Below are 15,121 nucleotides of genomic sequence, written 5' to 3'. Positions count from 1 at the left end.
GGGGCAGGGATAGAGGACGCCTCCGCCCTGGGTGCGGTGCATCGCGTAACAGCTCTCGCCTCAAGGACTGTAACGCACTCTCTTCTCTCCCCCCCTCCCCCTCTGGCCGTCAGCGGCTTCGTCACCTGCTCGCTAGCGCGCTGGGGCTCTGGCGCAATCTCTGGCCTTGGGGGAGGGGGGCGTCTCACATTCGGTGACAGTGACGACAGCGCTAATAAGGGTAATTATCATCCGGACGTTCAGTCCATACTCGAGGCGGAGAGTTCTCCACTGTCCCTGAAGCGCTTTTCCTCCCGCCCTCTAAATCACTTAGCTCCTGGCGCTGGGTCTCCTTCCTCCAGCAACTCCTCACCACGTGTTAGTCCTGGGGACACAAAGGCGAATGCCATGGTGGCTGCCCTCTGGACGAGGTTGGGAAGTGCCAGAGTTGCCTCTGTACAGGCCTCACTCAAGACCATAATCCTATCCCTATCAAACCCTGCTCTGCTGTGTCCTAGTCTCTGGGATGAGGGCTGAAGCTGGAGGTGGAGGCCCATCTGGAGTGAGAGGAGCCTCCAGACCTGGAAGGACAGGAGAAGCTGGAGCTCAGGGTCACTAGGAGAGAGTCCAGAAAATTCCACCCCCGCAGGGGGTTGTCCAGCAATGGGTTCCAATCCAGCCTTTGCCACTTTCTGTGTGGCCTTGAACTGATGGCCCCACAATTAGTTTTTAAAAATTAGTTCATTTGTACCTGTAACCTTTTAGGGAAATTTGGAAAATCACACAGAACCTTTCATATATATCCTTCCCATCTTTTTCTCATGCATTTGCGTAATATGCATACCTCTCTGACCCTGCATGTTCTAGTGTGAAGCCTAGAGATGATAGAACCTACATAATGACAGTCTTGTAGATGAACTTGTCATGAGGTGAAGTGGTTTGTCTCAGGAGGTAATGAGCTGCCCCTACCAAAAATGCTAAAGGGGCCATCCAGGTTCTTGCCAAGAATAGTATGAGAGCACTGGGTGAGGAACTGAAACATTTCTCGTTTCTCCCCTCAGAATGAGGGAGACTGGACGAACAACAATTTAACTTGGAGATCCTTCTTAAATAATCTTAGTCCTGTAAGGTACATGCTGGATTGTGATTAAAGCAAAAGACATAAGTGCATAATTGTAAAGATATAGTAATATATGTTTCAGCTATGTTGTGAAAATTTGGAGGGAGTTTTTTTTTTATATAAATTTACTTATTTTTATTTATTTATTATTTTTGGCTGCCTTTGGTCTTCATTGCTGTGTGCAGGCTTTCTCTAGTTGCGGCAAGCAGGGGCTACTCTTCATTGCGGTGAGCGGGCTTCTCGTTGCGGAGCACAGGCTCTAGAGCGCAGGCTTCAGTAGATGCGGCGCGTGGGCTCAGTAGTTGTGGCTCGTGGGCTCTAGAGCACAGGCTCAGTAGTTGTGGAACACGGGCTTAGTTGCTCCACAGCATGTGGGATCTTCCCGGAGCAGGGCTCGAACCCGTGTCCCCTGCACTGGCAGGCAGATTCTTAACCACTGCACCACCAGGGAAGCCCTGGAGGGAGTTCTTTAAATTATGCTCCTTTACTTAAATTCTGATGTTCTGCATCCCTGACCATGAGATGAAAATTCATTTTCACAGCTAAAATGAAGTAAAGTTTGCTTGGATTTTTGTGAAAATGCATTGAATTTCTTTTGAAAGCCCCTCAAAACCTAGTGAGATTAATCCATACATTCTCAGAAGAATAATATGCCTTTTGACAATTGAGTATTAATGACACTTTTATTCAAGTGGGAACTGTAGGCCTGTGTAGTGGGTTGAACAGGGTCCCCCCCTAAAATTCACGTCTACCTGGAACCTCAGAATAGATCTTATTTGGAAATAGGGTCTTTGCAGATGTTAATTAGCCAAATTAAGCTAAGGTCATACTGGATTAGGGTGGGCCCTATATTCAATCACTGGTGTCTTTGTAAGAAGAGGACAAGTGAGCAAGACATATACACACATGAGAAGGCCTCGTGAAGAAGCAGAGATAGGAGTGATGTGGCTGTGAGCCAAGGAACACATAGTGTTGCTGGGAGCCACAAGAAGATGGAAGAGGCAAGGAAGGATTCTTCCCTAGGGCCTTCTGAGAGAGCATGGCCCCGCCTAGATTTTGGACTTCTCACTTCTGGAACTGTAAGAGAATAAGTTTCTGGGTTTGTTTTTTTTTTTTTTTTTGGCTGCACCACACGACATTAGTTCCCCAACCAGGGATCAAACCCACGGCCCCTGCAGTGGAAGTCCATCACCCTAACCACTGGACTGCCAGGGAATTCATTATAAGTTTCTGTTTTAAGCCATCCAGTTCATGGTACTTTGTTACAGCAGTCCTAGGAAACAAATACAATCAGTTACAAGTATTTGGGGATCATCTTTTCACATCTCTCATGATCATGTTTCTCCTTTCTTAAGCTCTCCCCGGACGCTTTGCTCCCACCCTGTCCACTCAAGGGAAGCCTACACCATGAGGGTATTTCTGGGACTCTTCTGTTTAGCAGAAGCTGATAAATCACAAAAAAGAATGAAGCACATCTGTGTGGATTGACATAGTAAGATCTCCAAGGCCTGCCAAAATATCACCAAATAACAAGTGTAGAGTATGATTTCATATGTGTGTATATATACATATGCACACTTACACACACACACACAACAGTGTATTTAGGTATGTAAATGAATATAAAAGAAAGAGCAGGAAGGATACATACCCAACTGCTAATAATGTTTATCTCTGAGGATGGTACTAGGATCCTGGCAGAATGAAGTTCATCTTTTATTCTATATACCTCTGGAGTATATTACATTTGCAATAAAAAGGTTTTAGTGATTTTTTTAAAAAAAGGTTTAAAACCGATGATATAGTCCATTTATCAAACATCACACTCTGACCCTAGACAAATCAGTTGACTTAGAAAGGAGATTAGTAGTTAACAGCATGGAGTTTAGATTCAAATCAAGGATCTGCCTTCTTGCTGATGTGTGACTTTTAGGTATGTCATTAAGCTTCCCTGTGTTGTAGGTTCCTCATCTGGACAGTGATATTGGTAGACTCTATTTCATTGGGTCATTGTGAGGATTAAATAAGTTAACATACATAAAGTGCTTAGGTAAGTGCTAGACAATAGAATTGTTAGCTATTATACAGAAAAGCATAAAGAAGAAGTTAAAAGTAACCTCATCATTAGATACATTCAGATTCACATTTTGTTGCATGTCCTTCCAATCTCTTTTTTTAACCTATGCTTTTTTACGTTTTTGCTTCAATAAAATGAGATTTTGTAATTCTTTTTCTCCTCCACTTAACTCTATATGGAGAACATTTCCCGATAGTATTAACTCTTCTTTTCTATCATTTGTAAATGTTGCATTGTATCCCATTGTATGGATGTTTGATTTATTTAACAAGTCCTCTACTCTCAGACATTGAATCCCCTCCCATTTTTTTTTGTTATTATAGACAGTGCTGAGATGAACATTTGTTGTAGGAGAAAAATGGCCCAAATATTTAATAGCTCTTCCAATCAAGAAGTAGAACCTGGACAGACCAATCACAAGCACTGAAATTGAAACTGTGATTAAAAATCTTCCAACAAACAAAAGCCCAGGACCAGATAGATGGCTTCACAGGCGAATTCTATCAAACATTTAGAGAAGAGCTATCACCTATCCTTCTCAAACTCTTCCAAAATATAGCAGAGGGAGGAACACTCCCCAACTCATTCTACGAGGCCACCATCACCGTGATACCAAAACCAGACAGACAAGGATGTCACAAAGAAAGAAAACTACAGGCCAATATCACTGATGAGCATAGATGCAAAAATCCTCAACAAAATACTAGCAAACAGAATCCAACAGCACATTAAATGGATCATACACCATGATCAAGTGGGGTTTATTCCAGGAATGCAAGGATTTTTCAATATACGCAAATCAATCAACATGATACACCATATTAACAAATTGAAGGAGAAAAACCATATGATCATCTCAATAGATGCAGAGAAAGCTTTTGACAAAATTCAACACCCATTTATGATAAAAACCCTGCAGAAAGTAGGCATAGAGGGAACTTTCCTCAACATAATAAAGGCCATATATGACAAACCCACAGCCAACATCATCCTCAATGGTGAAAAACTAAAAGCATTTCCACTAAGATCAGGAACAAGACAAGGTTGCCCACTCTCACCACTCTTACTCACAATAGTTTTGGAAGTTTTAGCCACAGCAATCAGAGAAGAAAAGGAAATTAAAGGAATCCAAATCGGAAAAGAAGCAGTAAAGCTGTCGCTATTTGCAGATGACATGATACTATACATAGAGAATCCTAAAGATGCTACCAGAAAACTACTAGAGCTAATCAATGAATTTGGTAAAGTAGCAGGATACAAAATTATGGTAAAGTAGCAGGATACAAAATTAATGCACAGAAATCTCTGGCATTCCTATACACTAAGGATGAAAAATCTGAAAGTGAAATCAAGAAAACACTCCCATTTACCATTGCAACAAAAAGAATAAAATAGCTAGGAATAAACCTACCTAAGGAGACAAAAGACCTGTATGCAGAAAATTATAAGACACTGATGAAAGAAATTAAAGATGATACAAATAGATGGAGAGATATACCATGTTCTTGGATTGGAAGAATCAACATTGTGAAAATGACTCTACTACCCAAAGCAATCTACAGATTCAATGCAATCCCTATCAAACTACCACTGGCATTTTTCACAGAACTAGAACAAAAAATTTCACAATTTGTATGGAAACACAAAAGACCCCGAATAGCCAAAGCAATCTTGAGAATGAAAAATGGAGCTTCCTGACTTCAGACTATGCTACAAAGCTACAGTAATCAAGACAGTATGGTACTGGCACAAAAACAGAAATATAGATCAATGGAACAGGATAGAAAGCCCAGAGATAAACCCATGCACATGTGGTCACCTTATCTTTGATAAAGGAGGCAGGAATGTACAGTGGAGAAAGGACAGCCTCTTCAATAAGTGGTGCTGGGAAAACTGGACAGGTACATGTAAAAGTATGAGATTAGATCACTCCCTAACACCATACACAAAAATAAGCTCAAAATGGATTAAAGACCTAAATGTAAGGCCAGAAACTATCAAACTCTTAGAGGAAAACATAGACAGGACACTCTATGACATAAATCACAGCAAGGTCCTTTTTGACCCACCTCCTAGAGAAATGGAAATAAAAACAAAAATAAACAAATGGGACCTAATGAAACTTAAAAGCTTTTGCGCAGCAAATGAAACCGTAAACAAGACCAAAAGACAACCCTCAGAATGGGAGAAAATATTTGCAAATGAAGCAACTGACAAAGGATTAATCTCCAAAATTTATAAGCAGCTCATGCAGCTTAATAACAAAAAAACAAACAACCCAATCCAAAAATGGGCAGAAGACCTAAATAGACATTTCTCCAAAGAAGATATACAGACTGCCAACAAACACATGAAAGAACGCTCAACATCACTAATCATTAGAGAAATGCAAATCAAAACTACAATGAGATATCATCTCACACCAGTCAGAATGGCCATCATCAAAAAATCTAGAAACAATAAATGCTGGAGAGGGTGTGGAGAAAAGGGAACACTCTTACACTGTTGGTGGGAATGTAAATTGATACAGCCACTGTGGAGAACAGTATGGAGGTTCCTTAAAAAACTACAAATAGAACTACCATATGACCCAGCAATCCCACTACTGGGCATATACCCTGAGAAAACCATAATTCAAAAAGAGTCATGTACCAAAATGTTCATTGCAGCTCTATTTACAATAGCCTGGAGATGGAAACAACCTAAGTGTCCATCATCGGATGAATGGATAAAGAAGATGTGGCACATATATACAATGGAATATTACTCAGCCATAAAAAGAAACGAAATTGAGCTATTTGTAATGAGGTGGATAGACCTAGAGTCTGTCATACAGAGTGAAGTAAGTCAGAAAGAGAGACAAATACCGTATGCTAACACATATATATGGAATTTAAGAAAAAAAAATGTCATGAAGAACCTAGGGTGAAACAGGAATAAAGACACAGACTTACTAGAGAATGGACTTGAGGATATGGGGAGCGTGAAGGGTAAGCTGTGACAAAGTGAGAGAGAGGCATGGACACATATACACTACAAAACGTAAGGTAGATAGCTAGTGGGAAGCAGCCGCATAGCACCGGGAGATCAGCTCGGTGCTTTGTGACCGCCTGGAGGGGTGGGATAGGGAGGGTGGGAGGGAGGGAGACGCAAGCGGGAAGAGATATGGGAACATATGTATATATATAACTGATTCATTTTGTTGTGAAGCTGAAACTAACATACCATTGTAAAGCAATTATACTCCAATAAAGATGTTAAAATAAAATTAAGAAAAAAAGAAGTAGAATCTGGGACTTCCCTGGTGGTCCAGTGGTTAAGACTCTGCACTCCCAATGTAGGGGGCCTGGGTTCAATCCCTGGTCAGGGAACTAGATCCCTCATGCCACAGTGAAGATCCCACGTGCCGCAACTAAGACCCTGCAAGCCAAACAAATAAATATTAAAAAAAAAAGTAGAATCTATTTCTCCATCATTGAATCTGGGCTTGACCACCTGACTTGCTTTGCTCAATAGGGACATTAGCAAATGTGATGCAAGCAGAGGCTTGAAAAGTGTTTATGTACTAGGGCTTGCCTTGTTTTTTGTTGCTGGGAATCCTGAGACCACCATATGAAGAAGCCTGGGCTAGCCTCCTGGGGAAGGAGAGACCACATAGAGACTGGGCCCAGCCATCCCAGCTGAGGCCCAAGCATGTAAATGAGGTCATTCAGCTACACCATTCAGCTCCTGGTGAGCTAACCCAGACCTGAAGAACCACCCAATCAATCTACTGAACATGAAAAGTAATAAATGTTTGCTATTTTAATCCATGAAGTTTGGGGAGGTTTGTTATGCAGCCAAAGCTAATTGATACAAACATGCTGTAGATAATGATTATTTCCTAGAACAATTTCCTAGAATTCAACTTTCTGGGTCAGAAAATATGTACACATACGTTTTGATTCATATTGCCAAAAAGACTGTATCAGTTTTATAAGCCATCAGCAGTATATGACAGTGCCCACATTCCCCAACTTTGTCAACACTGGACATTAATGTGTGTTGTTATCTTCATAACTATACTGTTCTTGTAAGTTAACCTATAAACATTTTCCATTCCCTCTCAATTCACAGTCAATTTAGAGAAAAATAGACCCCCAAAACTTACTCTTATATGAAAAGAAGAGCAGAAGAGAGAAAATAATAGTGAGAGAATAAAACAGAGTCAAAGGTTATAAACACAGAGGAAAAAAAATAGAAATATAGAATGCAGCAGGGACTTCCCTGGTGGTCCAATGGTTAAGAATCTGCCTTCCAATGCAGGGGTCGTGGGTTTGATCCCTGGTCGGGGGAATTAAGATCCTACATGCCTCGGGGCAACTAAGCCCACGTGCTGCTGCCATAAAGACCCAGCACAGCCAAAAGAAAATAAAAGAATAGAGCAACCTCCAAGCCTTTTTATACATAGGGTACTTAACATGCATTCAGGAATAGCTGTGAACCTAATAAATGATTTGGGTCATCGAAGAGGCATGGAAAGGAAATGTCCATTTAGGCCAAACCTAGTGAAACTGGGAACACTGTAAAAGCAGGTACTGGCCTCTTTCTTATGTGGTTGCATTTAATTCTTACAACAATACTCTGAGATAGGGATGATTGTTCCCACCTTACAGATGAAGAAAAGTGAAAGGTCAGAGCTTTCAAATAAATTAATATAGATTATACACCTGATAAAGAGTTGAGTCAGATTTGAGTCCAGGTTTGTCTGGCTTGAAAACTATGTGCTTCCCCTTACTCTTCCAGAGATGTGGAGAAGACTATCAACTAATGCTGGGAGGAAGTATATCCTCCTTTTGATTCATATTGCCAACCTGCTCTTCAGAGGGCTGTTAGATTGCCTGGGTTTGAATTCCAGCTCTACTGCTTACTAGCTGTGTGACTCAGCCTCTCTATGCCTCAGTTTCCTCATCTGTAAAATGGCTTCATAAGTGCCACGAGGATAAATGAGTACATCGAGGTAAAGCACCTAGCGCAGTGGCTGGCCATGGTACAGTGCTGTATAAGCTGGCTACTTACAGCACGTCATTGCAGCAGCCATGGGACTATTCTAATGAACCTGTTGCCAGAAAGTCCTTACAAAGTGGCTTTGCTTATACTCACATGGCCACGTCATGGTGGAATTTTCCATGTGGCAGGACTGACCCTGCTGCCATGTTTCGCTTCATCCAGGCTTGGGGGAGAGGGGAAAGAGGTGAGTGATGTGATGCCACATTGCCATCAGACTGAACATGAACAACTCCAGAGACTTGTCCTATGTGGATATCCCAAGGTCGTTTTGCTGCAGACCACAGTGTGGCTGGATGTGAAAGTTCCTTGCTCAGGGAACCCCTGACTAACCTAGAACCCATGTGCCTACTCTACCGTCTGGGAAACAGAACAGGCTTCCTCCAGCCGTACAATTCTCATTTCTACCTATAGGATTTTAATAATAACAACAACAACAATAATAATAGCAGCTAGAGTACTCATTACACGCCACACATTGTCCTAAGCATTTTACAAGTATTGTTCCATTTAATTCTCACAACCATCCTTTGAAATAGGTACTATTCTTATTTCCATTTTACAAGAGAGGAAATTGAGTCCGAATCCAGAATCTTTCATCCTAACTATGACACTGTACTGTCTCTTGTTTGAGAACATGCAATTTTGGGGTGGAAAATGCCAAAAGACAGCAATCCAACATTTCTCAGCCTGATCCATTCATCACCTACCCTCTCTCAGCCACAAGAGCATTCCATGTTAGAAATGCTCACAGCAAGAGGTTTGAGAACTGAGGTGACAGTCAAGAAATGGGTGGTGGATTTGCTACCATTCCAAGCCTTCTCAGGTCAAATCCATATACTCTTTTGCAAAAGAGAGGTGGGATGAGGATGAGGCACTTTAAAAATTTTTGTGGTAAAAAAACAAACAAAACAAAAAACTAGGCACTCTTCAGTGAAGCAGACTGTAACACCACCAGGCTTGATTAAGGAATGACAATATGGAAGGCAGATGGCAGATGCATAGATGCCACACTATTGCCTTTCAGTTAAATATTGCTTGGTGTGTGGGTTTTTTTTTTTTTTTCTTGTAAGCCTCCCAAATAAAGTGATTTGCTTTCCTCAACTTAGAAGTGTTAGCTCGTCTTTCCTTTAAATATCTGTGCATAGCTGTTTTTTTCCCTGCCGATTTGTTACCATCTGTAACCCTTCCTTTGTGAGATGATCTGATGACAACAATTATCTTGGAGAGTAAAAGTGCAGTCTTGAAACAACATGTAAGGGTGGACTCAGAGTGTGGGCTGTGTGTACATGATGCCCGAGCACTTTGTGTGTGTTGTATGTGCGTTGTGTGTGTGTGTCCAGAACCTCAGTATAGAACATATGTTGGCTCTGGGTGCCTGGTGCGTGTATACATTTTGTGTGAATATGCAGTGTGTGCATTCTGTGAGTGGTGAGTGTGTGTGTGTGTGTGTGGACCGTGTGTCGGGCTGAGTGCCTGCCTGTGTACTTTGGGTCTATGCGCTCCCTGTATAGATATCGTGCGGACATCCTGAATGTGGGTCACCTCCTCCGTGCTGCTCTGTATGTGCTGGCTGAAGAGGGGCAGTGCGGACAGCTGGGGGAAGACGTTCTCCATGAGAGCACAATTTCTCAAAGGTGTTAAAGGGAATGGGGAGGGCCTGCAATCTGGGGAGTTGGGCCAAAAAATATCAGCAGGGTTTGGGCCTGGGTCAAAGGAATGTAAATTCCGGGAGTCTTGCAAGAGGGTGTTGCTGGGATGGGTGCTGACCACGAAGCGGAGAGGGAGTCTCCGGCGTTTCTGCAGGGCGGCTCGCTCCGGCTAGGGCAGCAGGCTGGGTGCAGCTCTGCGGGGCGGGCCGCGGGCACCCGGAAAGAGGACCGGGCGCCGGGCGGACGGCGGGGCGCGGCAGGCGCGCTCCTCCCCCTGCCCCACGTCTCCCCCACCCCTGGCGCGGCGCCGCGGGGGGAGGGGGGCGCAGGCAGGCGGGGGCGGCGGCGGCAGCGGAGCAAGAGGCTACGGCGACTGCTGCGATGAAGGGCGGTGGCGCGGCCGGGCCGGGGGCCGAGGCCACGGCCCCGGCGAGGGCCAGCCGCCGGGAGCCCTAAGGTGCCGCCGGCCCCGACTCCACCATGAGCGTCGCGCTGCAGGAGATGAGCGGCGGCGGCAACGTGAGTGGGGGCCCCGGGGGAAAGGACCGGGGTTGGGGGGAGGCAGAGGGGCAGGCGGCGTCGGGAAGGGGCTCCGGCTCGCGCAGAAGGGGCTGCGAACTTGACGGGCGGGGGTCGGAGGGACCCAGGCCGGAGAGCCCGGTGAGCCGGAGAGAAGGAGCCCGCACTTCATGCAGGAGGGGCCCGGCAGGGCAAGGGGCGCCGGGGCAGGGCAGTGGGCGCGCAGCTCTCTCTGCCTGACCTGGGTTGGCGCCCCGACTGTCTGGCAGATGGTGGAGTACAAACGCGCCACGCTGCGGGATGAAGACGCACCCGAGACCCCCGTAGAGGGCGGGGCCTCCCCGGACGCCGTGGAGGTGGGCAAGGGGGTCATCCCTGTCTCACCAGGCCCCCGCCCTGGCATGACGGCCGGCACACCCGGGAGCTCTGGGTTGCCCTGGAGGGTCACCTGCCCCCACCTCCGATCCATCTCTGGCCTCTGCGCTAGGACTATGGTGAGGCGATTCGAAGTCATGACGTTGCACAAAACAGGCTGAGGGATCATCTCAGCTTGCTTCATTGCCCCTGTGCCCCAAGTTAACCCCGTTAGCGTCTTTGCTTCATGGCTCTGGAAACTGCCTGAGCCTTCACCCTCTGGGAGGACTTCTGTGATTGGGTCGCCCACCTGCAGCTTGCTAGCTCCAGGTCCTCCTCTGTTCCCCAGGTGGGATTCCGGAAGAGGACAAGACGCCTCTTGGGCTCACACACCCAGCTGGAGCTGGTCTTGGCTGGTGTCTCTCTACTGCTGGCTGCACTGCTTCTGGGTTGCTTGGTGGCCCTGTGGGTCCAGTACCACAGAGGTAGGTGGGCCCACTCCTGTCATCAGCCCTCTTAGTTTGGGGGCTCTGGAGGCAGAAGGGGCTGCTAAGGTTCTCCCTGGGTGGGGCCAGCCTTCCCCCAGCTGTTCTCCCTCCTCCCAGCCTTTCTGCTGTCACGGCCCCTCCCAAAGCATTTGCCTCTCCCAGACTGACAGACAGTCCCCCACCCCCCTACCCCCCGTGTCCCCTGCCACAGACCCATCCCACAGCACTTGCCTCACGGAGGCCTGCATTCGAGTGGCTGGAAAAATCTTGGAGTCCCTGGACCGTGGGGTGAGCCCCTGTGAAGACTTTTACCAGTTCTCCTGTGGAGGCTGGATTCGGAGAAACCCTCTGCCTGATGGGCGTTCTCGCTGGAACACCTTCAACAGCCTCTGGGACCAGAACCAGGCCATACTGAAGCACCTGCTCGGTAAATGGGCCTGTCGGGGAGGCACTGAGCCAAGTACATGCCTTGTTCCCAGCACAGGGCTCGGCACTTAGTAGGTACTCAAGAAATGTCCATGAATGAATGAATAAGTGGATGACTGCCACCACTCCTGGCGTAGGGGATGCAGAGAGCAGGGGGCTCCTGAGAGGTGGAGATGAGTTTGAGGGGGCAGACCTCTGAGGTTAATGAAAGGACTCCTCCCTGCACTCTGGAACACTGCTGAGGTGTGGTAGGCACCAGGGAGTCTGTAGTGCTTAGAGATCTTTGAGAGTCTCCCTGGACAGGGGAGAGGAAGCTACTCTTTGCTGTGGCAGACAGTCTTCTTGGGTCTACATTAGGAGGACTACCCCCTTGAGAAGGCAAGGAGAGGGATCAAGCAAGGGTCCAGGACCCCTCTTAGCAGTTAGCATGGTTGCCACCGGACCTGTGTTCTATTCAACAGAAAACACCACCTTCAACTCCAGCAGTGAAGCTGAGCGGAAGACACAGCGCTTCTACCTCTCCTGCCTACAGGTGGAGCGCATTGAAGAGCTGGGAGCCCAGCCGCTGCGAGACCTCATTGACAAGGTAGGCCCCGGGGATGGGCTGCAGGTAGGGGAGCAGCACAGGCCTTGGGAGAGGATGTGGCCCCAGAAAGCTTTAGAGGCCCCTGTTCCAGAGGTGCCACCATGGTCTCTACTCAGATTGGTGGTTGGAATGTTACGGGGCCCTGGGACCAGGACAACTTCATGGAGGTGCTGAAGGCAGTAGCAGGGACCTACAGGGCCACCCCCTTCTTCACTGTCTACATCAGTGCCGACTCTAAGAGTTCCAACAGCAATGTTATCCAGGTACTGGGCTGGGGAAGGGTGGGGAGGGACTTACGGACTATTTGCTGAGACCAGACTCCCCTCCCCTGTGCTGGGCTGGCTGGGGTGGCTCCCCCCACACAAGAGTCCAGATTTCATGTGGGGAGGACTCACTCCTCACCTTGCTATTGCAGGTGGACCAGTCTGGGCTCTTTCTGCCCTCTCGAGATTACTACCTAAACAGGACTGCCAATGAGAAAGTAAGGAGCATCCTCAGAATATCCACCCTGACCCCCCTGTTGAGCTGGGCTGATCCCTGTTTACTTTTCCCTTTACCCAGGGTCAGAGTGGCGAAGGTGAGCCTATCCTGTCACCTAGTGAGCTGACTACCATTCCTTCTTTCTCTCTTCGTTCTCCCCTCCCTGCATTCTTCCCTCCCTCCTTTCTTCCCTTCCTTTTCCTTTCTCCCTTCCTCTTCCCTTCTTTCCTTCCTTCCTTTCTCTTACTCTTCCAGTAAAACATTTTACAGGCACCTGCTGTGAGACGTACATTTCAGAGCCGCTGTCATAGGAAGCTTTCAGTGTAGATGGGTTCACAGACCTAGACAGCTGAGAACACGGCTCAAAAGAGGGCCTCTGGGACTCAGGAGAGACCTGGCAGCCAGAGAAGTTTTCCTAAGAAGGTTGCATTTGAGCCAGGCCCTGTAGAATATCTAGGACTGGGTGAGGGCATGCTCAGATTTTAAACAAAAGTGTTGAAGAAGGAAAAGCTAAGGCGTGTTTGGACCCCAGGAAGGGGTCCAGTTTGGCAAAGTGTAGAGCTCAAAGCAGATGAGAGGGTGGAAAGGTGGGTAGGAACTAGTTTGGGAAGGCAGTATGGCTGGTGTGAAAAGTAGATGCAAGAGAGGGAGCCTGGAGATCAGTTAAGAGTGTCTGCAGTACTTCCGCCAAATGGCGGAAGTGGCAGAAGGAAAGTCAGGAAGGGGAGGATGCAAGAGACATAATCAAGGCCAAATCATGAATTGTTGATGCCTGGATGTTAGAAGAGAGGAGTACAAGGAGGAACAGGTAAAGATAGTTCAGGCTGTGCACTTGAGTGATGGTGGAGTGGAGGGGTCCTTAGAGAATTCGGGATGCCTACAGGGAGAACCAGCTTCAAGCACATTGGGGAGGTGGTGATATCACAGGAAAAAGGCAGACTTTGAAGTCAGACCTTGATTTTAATCCCAGCTTGGCAGCTTGGTGCAAGTTGATTAAGCTCTCTGAGGCTGTTTCTTCATCTGAAAAATGGGGATCACAGCATCTACCTCATATAGTGCTTGGAGGCAGGAGGAGGATGCAAATTTACACTTCTGCACGTGGCAGACCCTTAGGGAGTGGGAGCTGCTCGTTTCAGACGTGTGAGTGTGAGGGAACTGGGTACCATCTCTGTACAGAGGTCAGCATACAGCTGTGAAAGCTGGGTGGGGTCCTGGAGAGAGCACGGGCCTAGAGGGAGCCGAAGGCTTGAGAGGCATCTCCTTAAAAGCCTAGACAAAGGCTTAGGAGAAGTGAGAGAAAGGGCAAGACTAGAGAAGGAAAACAAGGAGATCCTTGGGATTTCCCTGGTGGCGCAGTGGATAAGACTCTGTGCTCCCAACGCAGGGGGCCCAGATTTGATCCCTGGTCCGGGAACTGGATCCCACATGCATGCCGCAACCAAGAGTTTGCATGCCACAACTAAGGAGCCCGTGTGCTGCAAGTAAGACCCGGCGCAACCAAATGAATAAATAAATACTTTTTTTAAAAAAAGAAGGAGGAGATCCTTGTATTTCAACGGCAGCGGGAGAAAGAGAGACTTCTGTGGGGAAGGACAACCAAGGGGGGGGGTTGTCCGTCTCCCATTCGCTCCCAAACACTTACCAAGCATCCCTCAGCCAGACCCTCTGCTACCATGTGGTGAACAAGACACTGCCACTCAGTGGGAGAGAAGGCATGAAATGGCCAAGTGCAGTTATCCTTTGTACAGTTGCTGGGACTGTTGTAAGAGGAGGAGCATGGCATTCCGAGAGTGCAGTAACAGGGAGCCAGCCTGGTCCTAGGGTGAGGGTAGGCTGTGGGAAGGGAGAGGGTTCTAGGCAAAGGGAACAGCTGATGCAAAGGCTCTGAGGTGGGAAGGGGTGTGACTTGTTGACAGATCAGAGAGGGGTGTGGGAGGGGAGAGTGGGCCAAGTCCTTCTGGACAGGTAGGTGGAGTCATGGTATACATAAACACTATGGGTCAAGTTGAGCATTTATCCCAAAAGAAATGGAATAGGAAACTCAAAAGTGGAGAGTGTTATGAACAGATGTGTGGTTTTGATATCACCTGAGTCAGGGGAGGAATTTTGAGAATTCAGGAGAGAACCACATGGTCTGACCCCCAGGAAAGGGCAGGAGAAGCCTCGATTTACCTCTCAGTGTGTCACCAGTTGTCTTGGGTAGGAAGTCTCCTGTGCCAGCATCTAGGGGAAGCTGTAGTGCCAAAGGAAGTCTTGGGAATTCTCTGGTGGTCCAGTGGTTAGGACTCTGCACTTCCAATGCCAGGGGCCTGGGTTCGATCCCTGGTCAGGAAACTAAGATCCCGCAAGCCGAGTGTCACAGCCAAAAACAACAACAACAACAAAAAAAAACCA

General features: G+C 47.1%; 1 protein-coding gene across 1 annotated transcript in view; it reads left to right on the top strand.

Moving 5' to 3' along the window:
- The window catches only part of ECE2 (endothelin converting enzyme 2), a 33,806-nt gene that overhangs the window by 9,524 nt on the left and 9,161 nt on the right, over window positions 1-15,121 (top strand). The window contains exons 3-8 of the mRNA XM_089910754.1: window positions 10,663-10,887; window positions 11,097-11,232; window positions 11,447-11,662; window positions 12,123-12,247; window positions 12,364-12,510; window positions 12,663-12,728. Coding sequence (XP_089766880.1) covers window positions 10,663-10,887; window positions 11,097-11,232; window positions 11,447-11,662; window positions 12,123-12,247; window positions 12,364-12,510; window positions 12,663-12,728 — 915 coding nt within the window. The remainder of the gene's footprint in view (window positions 1-10,662; window positions 10,888-11,096; window positions 11,233-11,446; window positions 11,663-12,122; window positions 12,248-12,363; window positions 12,511-12,662; window positions 12,729-15,121) is intronic.

The sequence above is a fragment of the Delphinapterus leucas genome, chromosome 4, assembly GCF_059928025.1.
Source record: "Delphinapterus leucas isolate spDelLeu-1000000601 "Yukka" chromosome 4, BTC_Dleu_Yukka2, whole genome shotgun sequence".
Lineage (NCBI taxonomy): Eukaryota > Metazoa > Chordata > Mammalia > Artiodactyla > Monodontidae > Delphinapterus > Delphinapterus leucas.
This window is presented reverse-complemented; position numbering and strand designations above follow the sequence as displayed.